Source organism: Ammospiza caudacuta, chromosome 35 (genome assembly GCF_027887145.1).
Source record: "Ammospiza caudacuta isolate bAmmCau1 chromosome 35, bAmmCau1.pri, whole genome shotgun sequence".
In the NCBI taxonomy this organism is placed as follows: Eukaryota; Metazoa; Chordata; class Aves; order Passeriformes; family Passerellidae; genus Ammospiza; species Ammospiza caudacuta.
In genome coordinates this window covers 1,982,295-1,999,290 of record NC_080627.1, presented here as the reverse complement: position 1 = coordinate 1,999,290, position 16,996 = coordinate 1,982,295, and the positions used below count along the sequence as shown (strand labels likewise).

Below are 16,996 nucleotides of genomic sequence, written 5' to 3'. Positions count from 1 at the left end.
GGCCATGGGGGATTTGGGGCTGGGGGCTATGGGGGGTTATTGGGGACTGGGGAGGATTTGGGTCTGGGGGCTATGGGGGGTTATTGGGGCCATAGGGGATTTGGGGCTGGGGGCTATGGGGGGTTATTGGGGCCATAGGGGATTTGGGGCTGGGGTCTCAGGGCCATAGGGGGGGACAGGGTTGGGGTCCCCCAGGAGTCCCTAAAGGCTCCATGGGGCTGGGGGGGGCAGGAGCAGGGTGGCCCTGTCCCCGTGTCCCTGTTGTCCCCTGCTCGTGTCCCCTCCCTGCTAACCCCCACCATCCCAATGTCACCCTGCTTGTCCCCGTGCCACCCCAGCAATGTTCCCTGTGCCACCCTGCTTGTCCCCGTGCCACTCTCTGGTGTCCCTGTGCTACCTTGGGGTGTCCCCGTGCCACCTCAGATTGTCCCCGTGCCACTCTCTGGTGTCCCTGTGCCATTTTGGGGTGTCCCTGTGTCACCCTGGGGTGTCCTTGTGCCACTCTCTGGTGTCCCTGTCATGCCAGGGTGTCCCCATGCCACTCTGTGGTGTCCCCGTGCCACCTCAGATTGTCCCCGTGCCACTCTGTGGTGTGTCCCTGTCAGGCCAAGGTGTCCCCGTGCCACTCTGTGGTGTCCCCGTGCCACCTCAGATAGTCCCCGTGCCACTCTGTGGTGTGTCCCTGTCAGGCCAAGGTGTCCCCGTGCCACTCTGTGGTGTCCCCGTGCCACCTCAGATTGTCCCCGTGCCACTCTGTGGTGTCCCCGTGCCCGCGGTGACCCCGCTGTCCCCGTGTCCCCTCTCGTGTCCCCCCAGGGGAGAAGGTGATGTCGGACGATGAATTCACCCAGGACCTGTTCCGGCTGCTGCAGCTGCTCTGCGAGGGCCACAACAACGGTGGGGACACCTGGGGACACACCTGGGGGCACGAGGGGACCCAGGTGACACCGAGGTGACACCGAGGTGACCCCGGGGTGTCCCCAATGTCCCCCCCAGACTTCCAGAACTACCTGAGGACGCAGACGGGGAACACGACCACCATCAACATCATCATCTGCACCGTGGATTACCTGCTGCGCCTGCAGGTGACACACACACACCTGGCCCCGTGTCCCCAGAGCCACCGGGGACTGTCACCGTGTCCCCGGGGTGTCCCCAGTGTCCCCGGGAGTCCATCAGTCACTGTCCCCAGCCCTGTGTCACCATGTCCCCAATGTCCCCAGGAGTCCATCAGTGACTGCCCCCAGCCCTGTGTCACTGTGTCCCCAATGTCCCCAATGTCCCCAGTGTCCCCAGGAGTCCACCAGTGACTGTCCCCAGCCCCGTGTCCCCAATGTCCCCAATGTCCCCAGGAGTCCATCAGTGACTTCTACTGGTACTACTCGGGCAAGGACGTCATCGACGAGCAGGGCAAGAGGAACTTCTCCAAGGCCATGGCCGTGGCCAAGCAGGTGTTCAACAGCCTCACCGAGTACATCCAGGTGAGACCCCAAACCCACCTGGGACCCCCCAAAACTCACCTGGGACCCCCAAACTCACCTGGGACCCCAAACCCCCCCTGAACCCCAAAAATCCCCCATGGCCGTGGCCAGGCAGGTGTTCAACAGCCTCACCGAGAGCATCCAGGTGAGACCCCCGAGACCCCCAGACCCACCTGGGACCCCCCCAAACCTCCCCAGTGCTCCAGGGGCTCTTGGAGGTCCCTCCCTGTGTCCCCCCAGTGTCCCCCCAGTGTCCCTTGTCTGTCCCCCCCAGTGTCCCCCCAGTGTCCCCAGTGTCCCCCCAGTGTCCCCTGTCCCCCCAGGGGTCCCTCCCAGTGTCCCCCCAGTGTCCCCTGTCCCTCCCAGTGTCCCCAGTCCCCCCAGTGTCCCCTGTCCCCCCAGGGGTCCCTCCCAGTGTCCCCCCAGTGTCCCCAGTGTCCCCCCAGTGTCCCCAGTGTCCCCTCAGTGTCCCCCCAGTGTCCCCAGTGTCCCCCCAGTGTCCCCTGTCCCCCCCAGTGCCCCCAGTCCCCCCAGTGTCCCCAGTGTCCCCTGTCCCCTCAGTGTCCCCCCAGTGTCCCCAGTGTCCCCTGTCGGTGCCCAGGGCCCCTGCACGGGGAACCAGCAGAGCCTGGCCCACAGCCGCCTCTGGGACGCCGTCGTCGGCTTCCTGCACGTCTTCGCTCACATGATGAAGAAACTGGCACAGGTGGGCACTGGAGGGAACTGGGAGGAACTGGGAGGGCACTGGGGGCACTGGGAGGGCACTGGGATGTACTGGGAGGTAACTGGGAGCACTGGGAGGGCACTGGGAGGGTACTGGGAGCACTGGGAGGGGATTTGGAGGGGATTTGGGGTACTGGGATGTACTGGGAGCACTGGGAGGGCACTGGGAGCACTGGAAAGGCACTGGGAGGGGATTTGGAGGGGACTGGGGGCACTGGGATGTACTGGGAGGGCACTGGGAGGTGACTGGGATGTACTGGTGTGTACTGGGAGGTAACTGGGGTGTACTGAGAGGGCACTGGGAGCACTGGGAGTTACTGGGAGGTGACTGGGGTGTACTGGGATGTACTGGTGTGTACTGGGAGTTACTGGGAGCTGACTGGGAGCTCTGGTGCGCAGGACTCGTCCCAGCTGGGGCTGCTGAAGGAGCTGCTGGACCTGCAGAAGGACATGGTGGTGATGCTGCTGTCCCTGCTCGAAGGTACCTGGGGACGGTCACCTGGGCAGGTGCCCTGTGCCACCTGGGGTGTCACCAACGTCCCCAAGGTGTCCCCTGACCACCCAAGGTGCCCCCTAATCACCCTGGTGTCCTTTGAGCACCCAAGGTGTCCCTTGATTCCAGAATGTCCCTTGACCACCCAAGCTGTCCCCTGAACACCCAAGGTGTCCCTTGACCACCCAAGGTGTCCCCTGACCATCCAAGATGTCCATCCAAGGTGTCCCCAAGTTCATCAGGGTGTCCCCAAGTTCCACAGGGTGTCCCTTGACCAAGGTATCCCCTTGACCACCCAGGTGTCCTTCGGCCACCCAGAGTGTCCCCTGACCATCCAAGATGTCCATCCAAGGTGTCCCCAATTCCCCAAGGCATCCCTTGACCACTCAAGGTGTCCTTTGGCCACCCAGGTGTCCCCATACCATCCAGATGTCCCTTGACCACCCAAGCTGTCCCCTGACCACCCAGATGTCCCCTGACCACCCAGATGTCCCCACACCCTCCAGGGTGTCCCCACCTCTCTGGGTGCCACCCTCAGGGCTGTGACACCTGTCCCCTCAGGGAACGTGGTGATGTCCCCTGACCACCCAAGATGTCCCCTGACCATCCAAGATGTCCCCTGACCACCCAGATGTCCCCACACCTTCCAGGGTGTCCCCACCTCTCTGGGTGCCACCCTCAGGGTGGTGACACCTCCGTGTCCCCTCAGGGAACGTGGTGAACGGCACCATCGCCCGGCAGATGGTGGACATGCTGGTGGAGTCCTCCAGCAACGTCACCATGATCCTCAAGTTCTTCGACATGTTCCTGAAGCTGCGCGACATCGTCTCGTCCGACGCCTTCCGCCACTTCGTCACCGACCCGCGCGGGCTCATCTCCAAGAAGGACTTCCAGAAGGCCATGGACAGCCAGAAGCAGTACGAGCCCGACGAGATCCAGTTCCTGCTCTCGTGCTCCGAGGCCGACGAGAACGAGATGATCGACGTCGAGAGCTTCGCCCAGCGCTTCCAGGAGCCGGCGCGCGACATCGGCTTCAACGTGGCCGTGCTGCTGACCAACCTGTCGGAGCACGTGCCCCACGACCAGCGCCTCAAGACCTTCCTGGAGCAGGCCGAGAGCATCCTGGATTATTTCCGCCCGTTCCTGGGGCGCATCGAGATCATGGGGGCGGCGCGGCGCATCGAGCGCATCTACTTCGAGATCAGCGGCGCCAACAAGGCGCAGTGGGAGATGCCGCAGGTCAAGGAGTCCAAGCGCCAGTTCATCTTCGATGTGGTCAACGAGGGCGGCGAGGCCGAGAAGATGGAGCTCTTCGTCAACTTCTGCGAGGACACCATCTTCGAGATGCAGATCGCCTCGCGCATCTCCGAGGAGGAGGCGCCGCGCGACGAGGAGGAGGAGGAGGACGAGGACAGGGAGGAAGAGGAGCCCGGCGAGGCCCCGGCGGCGGCGCCGCTGCCGGGTCTGGGGGCGCTCCGGAGGATTTTGGGCTCCCCCCAGACGTGGCGCCGCAAGATCAGGAGGCTGCGCAAGAAGTCGGGGCGGGAGCTGGCGTGGGAGGCCGGCGCGGGCGTGGGCAGGGCGGCCGTGGGGGGGGTCCTGGGCGGGCTGGGGGTGCTGGGGGCCGTGGGGCGCCTGGCCTGGAGCTCCCTCTTTGGCGGGGGGCTGGTGGAGGGGGCGCAGCGCCTGGGCGTCATCGAGGTGCTGGGCTCCATGCCCGACCCCACGCAGGACGCGGTGGGCGGCGGGGAGGGCGGCCCGGGCGACGAGGGGGGACCCCCGGAGGCCGAGCAGCCCCCCGAGGAGGCGCAGCTGGAGGCGGCGCCCGCCCAGGAGGAGGAGGAGGAGGAGGAGGAGGAGGAGGAGAGGAGGAGGAGGGAGGCGAAGGCGGCGCTGCCGGCGGGGCCGGGGGCGCGCAAGGAGCCCCACTTCAGGCTGGCGGCTCCCGACGCGCCCGGGGGGCTCGGGGATATCGGGGAGCCCCCCGGCGCTGAGCCCCCCACGCCGGAGGGGACCCCCATCCTGCGCAGGAAGATCGGGGTAAGGGGGCAGAGGGGCTCTGGGGGGTTCTGGGGTGCTTTGGGGGTCCCTGGGGGGAATTTTGGAGGTCCCTGGGGGGGTTTTGGGGGTCCCTATGGGGGGATTTTGGGGGTCCCTGGTAGGGTTTTGGGGGTCCCTGTGGGGGAAATTTGGGGGTCCCTATGGGGGGGGTTTTGGGGGTCCCTGGGAGGGTTTTGGGGGTCCCTGTGGGGGGATTTTGGGGGTTCCTGGGGGGAATTTGGGGGTCCCTGTGGGGGGATTTTGGGGGTCCCTATTGGGGGGTTTTGGGGGTCCCTTTGGCAGCTCCTGCTGGGGGGGTTATGGTGGTCCCTGAAGGGGATTTTGGGGTTTCTGTGGCACTTTGGGGGTCCTTGCGGAAATTTTGGGGGTTCCTGTGCTGCTTTGGGGGTTCCTGGGGGGGATTTAGGGGTTCCTGGGGGGAATTTGGGGGTCCCTATGGGGGGATTTTGGGGGTTCCTGGGGGGAATTTGGGGGTTCCTATGGGGGGTTTTGGGGGTCCCTATGGGGGGGATTTTGGGGGTCCCTGTGGTGGTTCTTGCTAGGGGGGTTTGGGGGTCCCTGGGGGGATTTTGGGGGGTCCCGGGGGGGCGCTGTTCCCCCCACCCCCCCCATCCCCCCCTTTGTCCCCCCAGGAGATGGCGGAGCAGGTGGGGGAGGGGCAGAAGGAGGAGGAGCCCCCCCCGGCCGAGACCGAGAAAGCCGAGTAAGGATGGGGGGGGAATTCGGGGAGGGGTCTCCACTCACAGCCAGGGGAATTTGGGCAATTTGGGGAGGGGTCCCTGAGCCCCACACCCATTTGAGGAGGGGTCCCTGAGCCCCCCAAACCAGGGGGGAAAAGGGGAATTTGGGGAGGGGTCCCTGAACCCCCCTACCCACAGCCGGGGGTATTTGGGGAATTTGGGGAGGGGTCTCCACCCACAGCCAGGGGAATTCGGGCAATTTGGGGAGGGGTCCCCAGTCACAGCCGGGGAGAAAAGGGGGGAATTTGGGGAGGGGTCTCCACCCACAGCCAGGGGAATTTGGGCAATTTGGGGAGGGGTCTCTGAGCCCCCACAGCCGGGAGGAAAAAGGGAATTTGGGCAATTTGGGGAGGGGTCCTCACCCACAGCCGGGAAAAAAGGGAATTTGGGGAATTTGGGGAGGGGTCTCCAGCCACGGCCGCTGTCCCCCAGCACAGAGAACGGCGAGAAGGGCGGGGAGGGCCCCGAGGAGGGGCCGGAGCCCCGAGCCCCCTCCCCAAAAAGGCTGAAATCGGTGCCCGGGGGGCGGCGCGAGACCCCCGGCGAGGGCGGCTTCGACTTCTGGGGGGAGCTGGAGGTGCAGAGGGTGAAATTCCTGGTAAGGGGATGGGGCGGGGGTCTCTGGGGGGGGGGGAGGGGTTGGGGGGATTTGGGGGTCTCTGGTTGGGGGGGGGTTTGAGGGGTTTTGGGGTCTCTGGTTGGGGGTCTGGGAGTCTCTGGGGGGCAGTTGGGAGTCTCTGGGGGGGACTTGGGGGTCTCTGGGGGGGTCAGGGGTGTCTGGATGGGGTTGGGGGTCTCTGGGTGGGGGTTTGGGGGTCTCTGGGTGGGATTTGGGGGGTATAGAGGGTTAATGGGGGGGTCAGGGGTGTCTGGATGGATTTGGGGGTGCAGTGGGTTAAGGGGGGCTCGGGGGTCTCTGGGGGTCCCTGTGTTGATCATCTCCCCCCTCCCCAGAATTACCTGTCGAGGAATTTCTACAACCTGCGCTTCCTGGCGCTGTTCCTGGCCTTCGCCATCAACTTCATCCTCCTCTTCTACAAGGTGGGGGAATTTGGGGAGGGGGCTTTGGGGAGGGGGATTTGGGGGGTCCTGGACCTGGAGGAGGGATTTGGGGGGGGTCCTGGGGTTGGTGGGGGGATTTGGGGGGGGTTCAGGGGTCCTGGCGCTGTTCCTGGCCTTCGCCATCAACTTCATCCTCCTCTTCTACAAGGTGTGGGGGAATTTGGGGAGGGGGCTTTGGGGGGGGGTCCAGGGGGTCCTGGGTCTGTGTGGGGGAGATTTGGGGGGTCCTGAGGCTGGGAGGGGATTTGGGGAGGGGGTTTAGGGGGTCCTGGACCTGGGGGGGAAATTTTGGGGGGGCGTTTAGTGGGTTGTGAGGCTGCAAAGGGGATTTGGGGAGGGGGTTTAGGGGGTCCTGGGGGTGGGGGGAGAATCTGGTTGGGGTTTAGGGGGTCCTGGAGGAGGGATTTTGGGGAGGATTTAGGGGGTCCTGGACCTGGAGGAGGGATTTGGGGGGGGTCCAGGGGGTCCTGGGGGTGGGGGACGAATTTGGGGAGGGGGTTTAGGGGGTCCTGGGTCTGTGGGGGGGGGATTTGGGGAGGGGGTTTAGGGGGTCCTGGGGGTGGGGGGGGGAATTTGGGGAGGGGGTTTAGGGGGTCCTGGGTCCCCACAGAGCTGCTGGGATGAGCTGGGGACACCCCAGAGCCCGGGACTGCATCAGGGGTTGGGGTGGGGCGGAACAGAGGGGGCATTTGGGGACACTTTGGGGGTCCCCGGACCCCGGTACCCCATTTTGGGGGGTCCCCAGACCCTTTTGTCCCCATAGAGGGGGCTTGGGGGACACCCTGGTACCCCATCTTGGGGACCCCCATGTCCCCATTGAAGGGGGGTTGGACTCCCTGTGTCCCCATTGGGTGTCTCTCACCTGTCCCTGTCCCTCACCTGTCCCTGTCCCCACAGGTGTCCCTGACCTGTCCCTCATTGTCCCTCACCTGTCCCCATCCCTGTCCCCGCAGGTGTCCCTCACTGTCCCTGTGCCCCCTTTGGGGAGTGTCCCTCACCTGTCCCTGTCCCCGCAGGTGTCCCTCACCTGTCCCTGTCCCTCACTGTCCCTGTCCCCGCAGGTGTCCCTCACCTGTCCCTCACCTGTCCCTCAGTGTCCCTGTCCCCATCCCTGTCCCCACAGGTGTCCCTCACCTGTCCCTCAGTGTCCCTGTCCCCATCCCTGTCCCCACAGGTGTCCCTCACCTGTCCCTCAGTGTCCCTGTCCCTCAGTGTCCCTGTCCCCGCAGGTGTCCCTCACCTGTCCCTCAGTGTCCCTGTCCCCATCCCTGTCCCCGCAGGTGTCCCTCACCTGTCCCTCCCTGTCCCCATCCCTGTCCCCGCAGGTGTCCCTCACCTGTCCCTCACCTGTCCCTCACCTGTCCCGTCCCCATCCCTGTCCCCGCAGGTGTCCGAGCACCCCCCGGGCGCCCCGGAGGAGCCCGAGGGTTCTGGGGTGGCCCCCGAGGAGTTCGGGGGGGTCCCTGGGGGCGCGGAGCCGCCCGGGGGGGTCCCCGAGGAGCCCGAGGTTTATTATTTCCTGGAGGAGAGCACGGGCTACATGGGGCCGGCGCTGCGGGGGCTGGCGCTGGCGCACACGCTGGTGGCCTTCCTGTGCATCATCGGCTACAACTGCCTCAAGGTGACCCCAAATCGGTGTCCCCAAACCCCTGGGGGTGTCCCCAAACCCCTGGGTGTGTCCCCAAATCCCCAAACCCCTGGGGGTGTCCCCAAACCCCTGGGTGTGTCCCCAAATCCCCAAACCCCTGGGTGTGTCCCCAACCCTGAGGGGCTGGCGCTGGCGCACACGCTGGTGGCCTTCCTGTGCATCATCGGCTACAACTGCCTCAAGGTGACCCCAAATCGGTGTCCCCAAACCCCTGGGGGTGTCCCCGTGTGTTCCCAAATCCCCAAACCCCTGGGTGTGTCCCCAAACCCCTGGGTGTGTCCCCAGCCCTGCGGGGGCTGGCGCTGGCGCACACGCTGGTGGCCTTCCTGTGCATCATCGGCTACAACTGCCTCAAGGTGACGCCCCCCGAGTGTCCCCAAACCCCTCTGTGTGTCCCCAAACCCCCCCGAGTGTCCCCAAATCCCTGGGGGTGTCCCCAAACCTCTGTGTCCCCACATCCCCAAATCCCTGGGTGTGTCCCCAAATCTCTCTGTGTCCCCAAACCTCTGTGTGTGTCCCCAAAGCTCTGTGTGTCCCCAGTGTCCCCTATGACCCCCACAATGTCCCCAGATCCCCCTGGTGATCTTTAAGCGCGAGAAGGAGGTGGCGCGGCGCCTCGAGTTCTGGGGGCTCTGCTGTGACACCCCAGTGTCCCTGCTGTCCCCAGTGTCCCATCAATGTCCCCAATGTCCCCAATGACGTCCCCAGATCCCCCTGGTGATCTTTAAGCGCGAGAAGGAGGTGGCGCGGCGCCTCGAGTTCTCGGGGCTCTACATCACCGAGCAGCCCGACGACGACGACGTCAAGGGACAGTGGGACCGCCTGGTGCTCAACGCCCAGTACGGAACTGGGGGCACTGGGAGGGCACTGGGAACCACTGGGGGGCACTGGGAGGGACTGGGAGGCAGTGGGAGGGCACTGGGAGAGCACTGGGAGGGACTGGGGGGCACTGGGGGGCACTGGTTGGGGACTGGGAGGGCAGTGGGGGGGACTGGGATGCACTGGGAGGGCATTGGGAGAACTGGGAGGGCACTGGGGGCACTGGGATGCACTGAGAGGGCATTGCGTGGCACTGGGGGGTACTGGAAGGGCACTGGGAGGCACTGGGAGAGCACAGGGGGGCACTGGTTGAGGACTGGGAAGGCACTGGGAGGGACTGGAAGGGCACTGGAGAGCACTGGGAGGGCATTGGGAGAACTGGGAGAGCACTGGGAGGGACTGGAGGGCACTGGGAGGGCATTGGGTGGCACTGTTTGGGGACTGGGAGGGCAGTGGGGGGCACTGGGATGCACTGGGAGGGCATTGGGAGAACTGGGAGGGCACTGGGGGCACTGGGATGCTCTGAGAGGGCATTGGGTGGCACTGGTTGGGCACTGGGAGGGACTGGGGGGTACTGGGAGGGCACTGGTGGACACCGGGAGGCACTGGGAGAGCACTGGAGGGCACTGGGGGTATTCCAGGGGGTCTGGCAGGGAGGTTTGGAGGGTTTTGGGGGGTCTCTGGGGGTCCGGTGGGACCATCTGGGGTCCCCTGGGGTCCCCCCACTGTTTGTCACCCCCAGTGACCCCCCCCTTTTTCTCCCCTGGACCCCCCCAGATCCTTCCCCAGCAATTACTGGGACAAGTTCATCAAGAGGAAGGTGAGGAGGGGTCTTGGGACCCCCTACCCACATTCCAGAGGTGCCCCCCAACACTTGGAGGGGTTTTACCTCAGTTTTGGGGTTTCTCTGTGAATTTTGGGGTCTCTCAGTCAATTTTGGGGTCTCCCTGTGACTTTTGGGGTCCCCCCAGGTGATGGAGAAGTACAGGGACATTCCAGAGGTATCCCCCCAACATTTTGAGGGGTTTTACCTCAATTTTGGGGTTTCTCAGTGAATTTTGGGGTCTCCCAGTGAGTTTTGGGGTCTCCCAGTCAATTTTGGGGTCTCCCTGTGACTTTTGGGGTCCCCCCAGGTGATGGAGAAGTACGGGGACATTCCAGAGGTGTCCCCTGACACTTTGAGGGGTTTTTACCTCAATTTTGGGGTCTCCCTGTGACTTTTGGGGTCCCCCCAGGTGATGGAGAAGTACGGGGACATTCCAGAGGTGTCCCCCCAACATTTTGAGGGGTTTTTACCTCAATTTTGGGGTCCCCCCAGGTGATGGAGAAGTACGGGGACATCTACGGGCGCGAGAGGATCGCGGAGCTGCTGGGGCTGGACCTGGCCAGCCTGGAAGTGGGGGCGCAGGGCGAGCGCAGGGCGCCCCCCGACAGCTCCCTGCTCACCTGGTGGGTCTGGGGGGCTCCTTGGGGGTCCCACGGGGGGGATTTGGGGGGCTTGGGGGTGGATTTGGGGCAGTTTTGGGGTCCTATAGGGGTCTAAGGGGGGAGTTTTGGGGTCCTGGGGGAGTTTTGGGGTCCTATAAGGGTCTAAGGGGGAGGTTTAGGGAGCCTAGAGGGGGATTTGGGGCACTCTGGGGGTCCCACGGGGGGGATTTGGGGAGGTTTTGGGGTCCTATAGTAGTCTAAAAGGGGAGTTTAGGGATTCTGGGGAGTTTTGGGGTCCTGTAGGGGTTTAAATGGGGGATTTAGGGGTCCTGGGTGGTCCCACGGGGGGGATTTGGGGGATTTTGGGGTCCCATAGGGGTCTGAGGGTGAAGGTTTGGAGTCCTAGGGGGAAATTTGGGGCACTTTGGGGGTCCCACAGGGGGGAATAGGGGGGTCTGGGTGGTCCCACGGGGGGGATTTGGGGCAGTTCTGGGGTCCTATGGGAGTCTAAGGGTGAAGGTTTGGGGTCCTGGGGGAGTTTTGAGGTCCTGTAAGGGTCTAAGGGTGGGTTTTGGGGGTCCTGGATGGTCCTAGGGGGGGCCTGGGGCAGTTTTGGGGTCCTACAGGGGTCTAAGGGGGGAGTTTAGGGGTCCTGTAGGGGTTTTAATGGGGGATTTAGGGGTCCTGGGTGGTCCTAGGGGGGAATTTGGGGCAGTTTTGGGGTCCCGTGTGGGTTTAAATGGGGGGTTTAGGGGTCCTGGGTGGTCCTAGGGAATAGTCAGACACTTTATGGGTCTGGGGTCTCCCCTGGGTGGTCCTATGGGGGGCACCTGGGGGAGTTTTGGGGTCCTGTAGGGGTCTAAGGGGGCAGTTTTAGGGGTCCTGGGTGGTCCTAAGGATGGGTCTGGGGGTAGTCAGACCCCTCATGGGTCTGGGGGCTCCCTTGGGGGGGTCCTGGCTGGTTCTAGGGGGCACCTGGGGGAGTTTGGGGGTCCTATAAGGGTCTAAGGGGGGGTTTAGGGGTCCTGGGTGGTCCTAGGGGGGAATTTGGGGCAGTTTTGGGGTTCTGTATGGGTTTAAGTGGGGGGTTTAGGGGTCCTGGGTGGTCCTAGGGAATAGTCAGACACTTTATGGGTCTGGGGTCTCCCCTGGTTGGTCCTAGGGGGGAATTTGGGGCAGTTTTGGGGTCCTGTAGGTGTCTAAGGGGGGAGTTTTAGGGGACCTGGGTGGTCCTAGGGGGGAATTTGGGGCAGTTTTGGGGTCCCACAGGGGTCTAAGGGGGGGTTTAGGGGGTCCTGGGTGGTCCTAGGGAATAGTCAGACCCCTCATGGGTCTGGGGGCCCTCTGGGTGGGTCCTGGGGGGGGGGGGGGTTTGGGAGGTAGACCCCCCTTATGGGTCTGGGGTCTCCCCTAGGGTGCTCCCAACCCTTTTTGGGGGTCTCCCCACCTTCTGACCCCCCCCCCCTTTGTCCCCCCAGGATCACGTCCATCGACATCCGCTACCAGATCTGGAAATTCGGGGTGATTTTCACCGACAACGTGAGCGCTGTGGGGGCACTGGGGGGTCTGGGGTCTCCCCCGGGCTGTTGGGGTGACCCCACGTGTGCGTGCCCCCCGTTTCAGTCCTTCCTGTACCTCACCTGGTACATGGCCATGTCCCTGCTGGGCCACTACAACAATTTCTTCTTCGCCTCCCACCTGCTGGACATCGCCATGGGCGTCAAGACGCTGCGCACCATCCTGTCCTCCGTCACGCACAACGGCAAGCAGGTCAGGGGGACCCCCAAAAAAATCCCCCTCCTCAAAATCCCCTTCCCCAAAAATCCCCCTCCTCAAAATCCCCCCTTCCCCAAAAATCCCCCTCCCCAAAATCCCCCTCCTCAAAATCCCCCCTTCCCCAAAAAATTCCTGAAAATCCCCTTCCAAAAATCCCCCTCCCCAAAATCTCCCTCCTCAAAATCCCCCCTTCCCCAAAAATCCCCCTCCCCAAAATCCCCCTCCTCAAAATCCCCCTCCTCAAAATCCCCCCTTCCCCATAATTGCCTTCCAAAAAATCCCGTTCAAAAATCCCCTTCCTAAAGCCCCTTCCCCAAAAATCCCCCTCCCCAAAATCCTCCTCCTCACAATCCCCCCTTCCCCAAAAATCCCCCTCCCCAAAATCCCCCTCCTCAAAATCCCCCTGCTGAAAATCCCCCTTCTCCAAAATCCCGCTCCTCAAAATCCCCCTTCTCCAAAAATCCCCCTGCCCAAATTCCTCAAAATCCCCCTCCTCAAAATCCCCTTCCCCAAAAAATTCCTGAAAATCCCCTTCCAAAAATCCCCTTCCCCAAATTCCCCAAAATCCCCCTCCTCAAAATCCCCCCTTCCCCATAATTACCGTTCAAAAATCCCCTTCCTAAAGCCCCTTCCCCAAAAATCCCCCTCCCCAAAATCCCCCTCCTCAAAATGCCCCCTTCCCCAAAAATCCCCCTCCCCAAAATCCCCCTCCTCAAAATCCCCCCTTCCCCAAAAATCCCCTTCCGAAAATCCCCTTCAAAAAATCCCTGTTCTCAAAATTCCCCTCCCCAAAAATCCCCCTCCCCAAATTCCCCAAAGTCCCCCTCCTCAAAATCCCCTTCCCCAAAAACTTCCCAAAAATCTTGTTCCCCAAAAATCCCTTTCCCAAAAAATTTCCAAAAAATCCCCCTCCCCAAATTCTCCTTCCCCCCAAAATCCCCTCCACAAAGTCCCCTTCCCAAAATCCCCTTCCCAAAATCCCCTGGGGACCCCCAAAACCCTCTGAGGACCCCCAAAATCCCCTGGGGACCCCTAGAATCCTTTGGAGATCCCAAAAACCAACTGAGGACACCCAAAAACCAATTGGGGACCCCCAAAACCAACGGGGGACCACCAAAACCCTCTGGAGATCCTAAAAACCCTCTGGGGACCCCCAAAACCAACTGGGCACCCCCATTCTGTGCCAGCTGGTGATGACGGTGGGGCTGCTGGCTGTGGTGGTTTACCTGTACACCGTGGTGGTCCCCTGACCCACCTGTGCCACCCTGTGCCCATCCTGACCCCCTTTTGCCCATTCTGTGCCCATTTTGTGCCAGCTGGTGATGACAGTGGGGCTGCTGGCCCTGGTGGTCCCTGTGCCCACCCTGTGCCCATTCTGTGCCAGCTGGTGATGACGGTGGGGCCGCTGGCCCTGGTGGTCCCTGTGCCCACCCTGTGCCCACCCTGTGCCCATTCTGTGCCCGTTCTGTGCCCGTTCTGTGCCAGCTGGTGATGACAGTGGGGCTGCTGGCCCTGGTGGTCCCTGTGCCCACCCTGTGCCCATTCTGTGCCAGCTGGTGATGACGGTGGGGCCGCTGGCCCTGGTGGTCCCTGTGCCCACCCTGTGCCCACCCTGTGCCCATTCTGTGCCCGTTCTGTGCCAGCTGGTGATGACAGTGGGGCTGCTGGCCCTGGTGGTCCCTGTGCCCACCCTGTGCCCATTCTGTGCCAGCTGGTGATGACGGTGGGGCTGCTGGCCCTGGTGGTCCCTGTGCCCATTTTGTGCCCATTCTGTGCCCGTTCTGTGCCAGCTGGTGATGACGGTGGGGCCGCTGGCCCTGGTGGTCCCTGTGCCCACCCTGTGCCCACCCTGTGCCCATTCTGTGCCCGTTCTGTGCCAGCTGGTGATGACGGTGGGGCTGCTGGCCGTCGTGGTTTACCTGTACACCGTGGTCGCCTTCAACTTCTTCCGCAAGTTCTACAACAAGAGCGAGGATGAGGATGAGCCCGACATGAAGTGCGACGACATGATGACGGTGAGGAAGGCTCCTGGGGGGGGCTGGGGGGTCCCCAGGTGGATTTTGGGGGTCGCTGACCCCGCTGTGCCCCCTCCCCAGTGTTACCTGTTCCACATGTACGTGGGGGGATCTGGGGGTCCCCAGGTGGATTTTGGGGGTCCCCAGGTGGATTCTGGGGGTCCCCAGGTGGATTCTGGGGGTCACTGACCCCTCTCTGTGCCCCCTCCCCAGTGTTACCTGTTCCACATGTACGTGGGGGGGATCTGGGGGTCCCCAGGTGGATTTTGGGGGTCCCCAGGTGGATTCTGGGGGTCGCTGACCCCTCTCTGTGCCCCCTCCCCAGTGTTACCTGTTCCACATGTACGTGGGGGTCCGGGCCGGGGGCGGCATCGGGGACGAGATCGAGGACCCTGCCGGGGATGACTACGAGCTCTACCGGGTGGTGTTCGACATCACCTTCTTCTTCTTTGTCATCGTCATCCTCCTCGCCATCATCCAGGGTGGGCACCTCGTGGGGAGGGGGATTTGGGGGGTCTGGGGGTCATCGTCATCCCCCTCGTCATCATCCACGGTGGGCACCTTGTGGGGAGGGGGCTTAAAAGGGGGTGGGGAGGGGGATTTGGGGGGTTTGGAGCCTTCATCCAGGGTGGGCACTCCTGGCAGAGGATGAGGAGGGGGATTTGGGGGGTCTGGGACCTTCATTCAGGGCGAGCATGTCATGGGGAGGGGGATTTGGGGGGCTTTTGGGGGTCATCGTCATCCTCCTGGCCTTCATCCATGGTGGGGAGGGGGCTTTGGGGGCTCTGGGGGTCATCGTCATCCTCCTCGCCATCATCCAGGGTGGGCACCTCGTGGGGAGGGGGATTTGGGGGGGTCATCATCATCCTCCTGGCCTTCATCCATGGCGGGCATCTCGTGTTGGGGGGTGGCAGGGGGATTTGGGGAGTCTGGGGGTCCTGGAAGGGTCTGAGGGAGGGATCTGGGGGTCCTGGGAAGGTCTGGGGGGAATCTGGGGGTCCTGGGAAGGGTCTGGGGGTCCTGGAAAGGTCTGGAAGGGTCTGGGGAGGATCTGGGGGTCCTGGAAGGGTCTGAGAGGGGATCTAGGGGTCCTGGGAAGGTCTGGGGGGAATCTGGGGGTCCTGGGGAGGGTCTGGGGGTCCTGAAAAGGTCTGGAAGGGTCTGAGGGGGGATCTGGGGGTCCTGGGAGAGATCTGGGGGTCCTGGAAAGGTCTGGAAGGGTCTGGGAAGGGTCTGGGGGTCCTGGAAGGGTCTGAGGGGGGATCTAGGGGTCCTGGGGGGGATCTGGGGGTCCTGGGGGGGATCTGGGGGTCCTGGAAAGGCCTGGGGGGAGATCTGGGGGTCCTGGGATGAATCTGGGGGGGATCTGGGGGTCCTGGAAAGGCCTGGGGGGATCTGGGGGTCCTGGAAGGATCTGGGGGGGGGGATTTGGGGGTCCTGAAAAAGCCTTGGGGGCAGATCTGGGGGTCCGGGAAGGGCCTGGGGGTCCTGGAAAGGCCTTGGGGGTGAATCTGGGGGTCCTACAAGGATCTGGTGGTCCTGGGGGAGATCTGGGGGTCCTGGAAAGGCCTTGGGGGGGATCTGGGGGTCCTGTGGGAGGATCTGGGGGTGGTCCCACCCCTCTGACCCCTCCCCATTTTGTGCCCCCCCCATCCCCCAGGTCTGATCATCGACGCCTTCGGGGAGCTGCGGGACCAGCAGGAGCAGGTGAAGGAGGACATGGAGGTGAGTCTGGGGGACACAGGAGGCCGAAGCCCCCTCCCCAGTTGTGGTTGAGGGGTGCAGAGACCCCTCTGTGACCCCCCCCCCGGGACCCCTCCCCAGACGAAGTGTTTCATCTGCGGCATCGGGAGCGATTATTTCGACACGACCCCGCACGGCTTCGAGACGCACACGCTGGAGGAGCACAACCTGGCCAACTACATGTGAGATTTGGGTCTGGGGGGCCTTTGGGGGGGGTCCCAGGGGGGTTTTGGGGGTGTCTGGGGGTCCCTGCTGAGCTCTGACACCCCCAATCCCACCCTCACCCCAGGTTCTTCCTGATGTATTTGATCAACAAGGACGAGACGGAGCACACGGGCAGGTGGGGAGAAGGAGGGGGTGATGGGGAGGGGGCTTGGGGGGGTCCCAGGGTAGTCTGGGGGGGTCCCACGATGGTCTGGGGGGGCTTGAGGGGGTCCCAGGGTGGTCTTGGGGGGGCTTGAGGGGGTCTGGGAGGGGTCCCAAGGTGGTCTGGGGGGGGTTTTGGGGGGGTCCCAGAGTAGTCTGGGGGGTCCCACGATGGTCTGGGGGGGCTTGAGGGGGTCACTGGGGGGGCTTGAGGGGGTCCCAGGGTGGTCTGGAGGGGCTTGGGGGGGTCACTGGGGGTCCCAGGGTGGTCTGGGGGGACTTGGGGTTTTGGGGTGCTTGGGGGGGGGGGTTCCCCGGTGGTCTGGAGGGGCTTGAGGGGGTCTGAGAGGGACTTGGAGGGATCTGGGGGGTCCCAGGGTGGTCTGTGAGGGAGAGGGGAGGGGGAGTCCATGAGGGGGCTCTGTAGGAGGGGTCTCTGTGGGATTTGGGGGTCTCTGGGGATTTGGGGGGGTTTCTATGGGATTTGGGGGGGGGTTCTATGGGATTGAGGGTGTCTCTGGGGGATTTCGGGGTTCTCTATGGAATTTGGGGGGGTCTCTATGGGATATGGGGGCTTCTCTAGGGGATTTGGGGGGGTTTCTGTGGGATTTGGGGGGCCTCTGGGGGATCTGAGGGGTCTC

General features: G+C 63.6%; 2 protein-coding genes across 2 annotated transcripts in view; one reads left to right on the top strand and one right to left on the bottom strand.

The window, feature by feature from the left end:
* The window catches only part of RYR1 (ryanodine receptor 1), a 92,578-nt gene extending 75,809 nt beyond the window's left edge, over positions 1-16,769 (top strand). The window contains exons 85-105 of the mRNA XM_058822836.1: positions 817-897; positions 997-1,085; positions 1,353-1,481; positions 2,083-2,187; positions 2,604-2,685; positions 3,407-4,737; positions 5,391-5,461; positions 5,931-6,096; positions 6,453-6,539; positions 7,948-8,181; positions 8,917-9,047; positions 9,805-9,847; positions 10,346-10,476; positions 11,934-11,994; positions 12,079-12,225; positions 14,112-14,246; positions 14,572-14,728; positions 15,907-15,971; positions 16,071-16,171; positions 16,279-16,329; positions 16,733-16,769. Of these exons, the coding sequence (XP_058678819.1) occupies positions 817-897; positions 997-1,085; positions 1,353-1,481; positions 2,083-2,187; positions 2,604-2,685; positions 3,407-4,737; positions 5,391-5,461; positions 5,931-6,096; positions 6,453-6,539; positions 7,948-8,181; positions 8,917-9,047; positions 9,805-9,847; positions 10,346-10,476; positions 11,934-11,994; positions 12,079-12,225; positions 14,112-14,246; positions 14,572-14,728; positions 15,907-15,971; positions 16,071-16,171; positions 16,279-16,329; positions 16,733-16,769 (3,434 nt within the window). The remainder of the gene's footprint in view (positions 1-816; positions 898-996; positions 1,086-1,352; positions 1,482-2,082; positions 2,188-2,603; positions 2,686-3,406; positions 4,738-5,390; positions 5,462-5,930; positions 6,097-6,452; positions 6,540-7,947; positions 8,182-8,916; positions 9,048-9,804; positions 9,848-10,345; positions 10,477-11,933; positions 11,995-12,078; positions 12,226-14,111; positions 14,247-14,571; positions 14,729-15,906; positions 15,972-16,070; positions 16,172-16,278; positions 16,330-16,732) is intronic.
* Positions 16,770-16,934: 165 nt separating this feature from the next.
* LOC131570482 (latent-transforming growth factor beta-binding protein 4-like) overlaps positions 16,935-16,996 on the bottom strand; it is a 44,194-nt gene continuing 44,132 nt past the window's right edge. Inside the window, 1 exon segment of the mRNA XM_058822835.1 lies at positions 16,935-16,984. Coding sequence (XP_058678818.1) covers positions 16,935-16,984 — 50 coding nt within the window.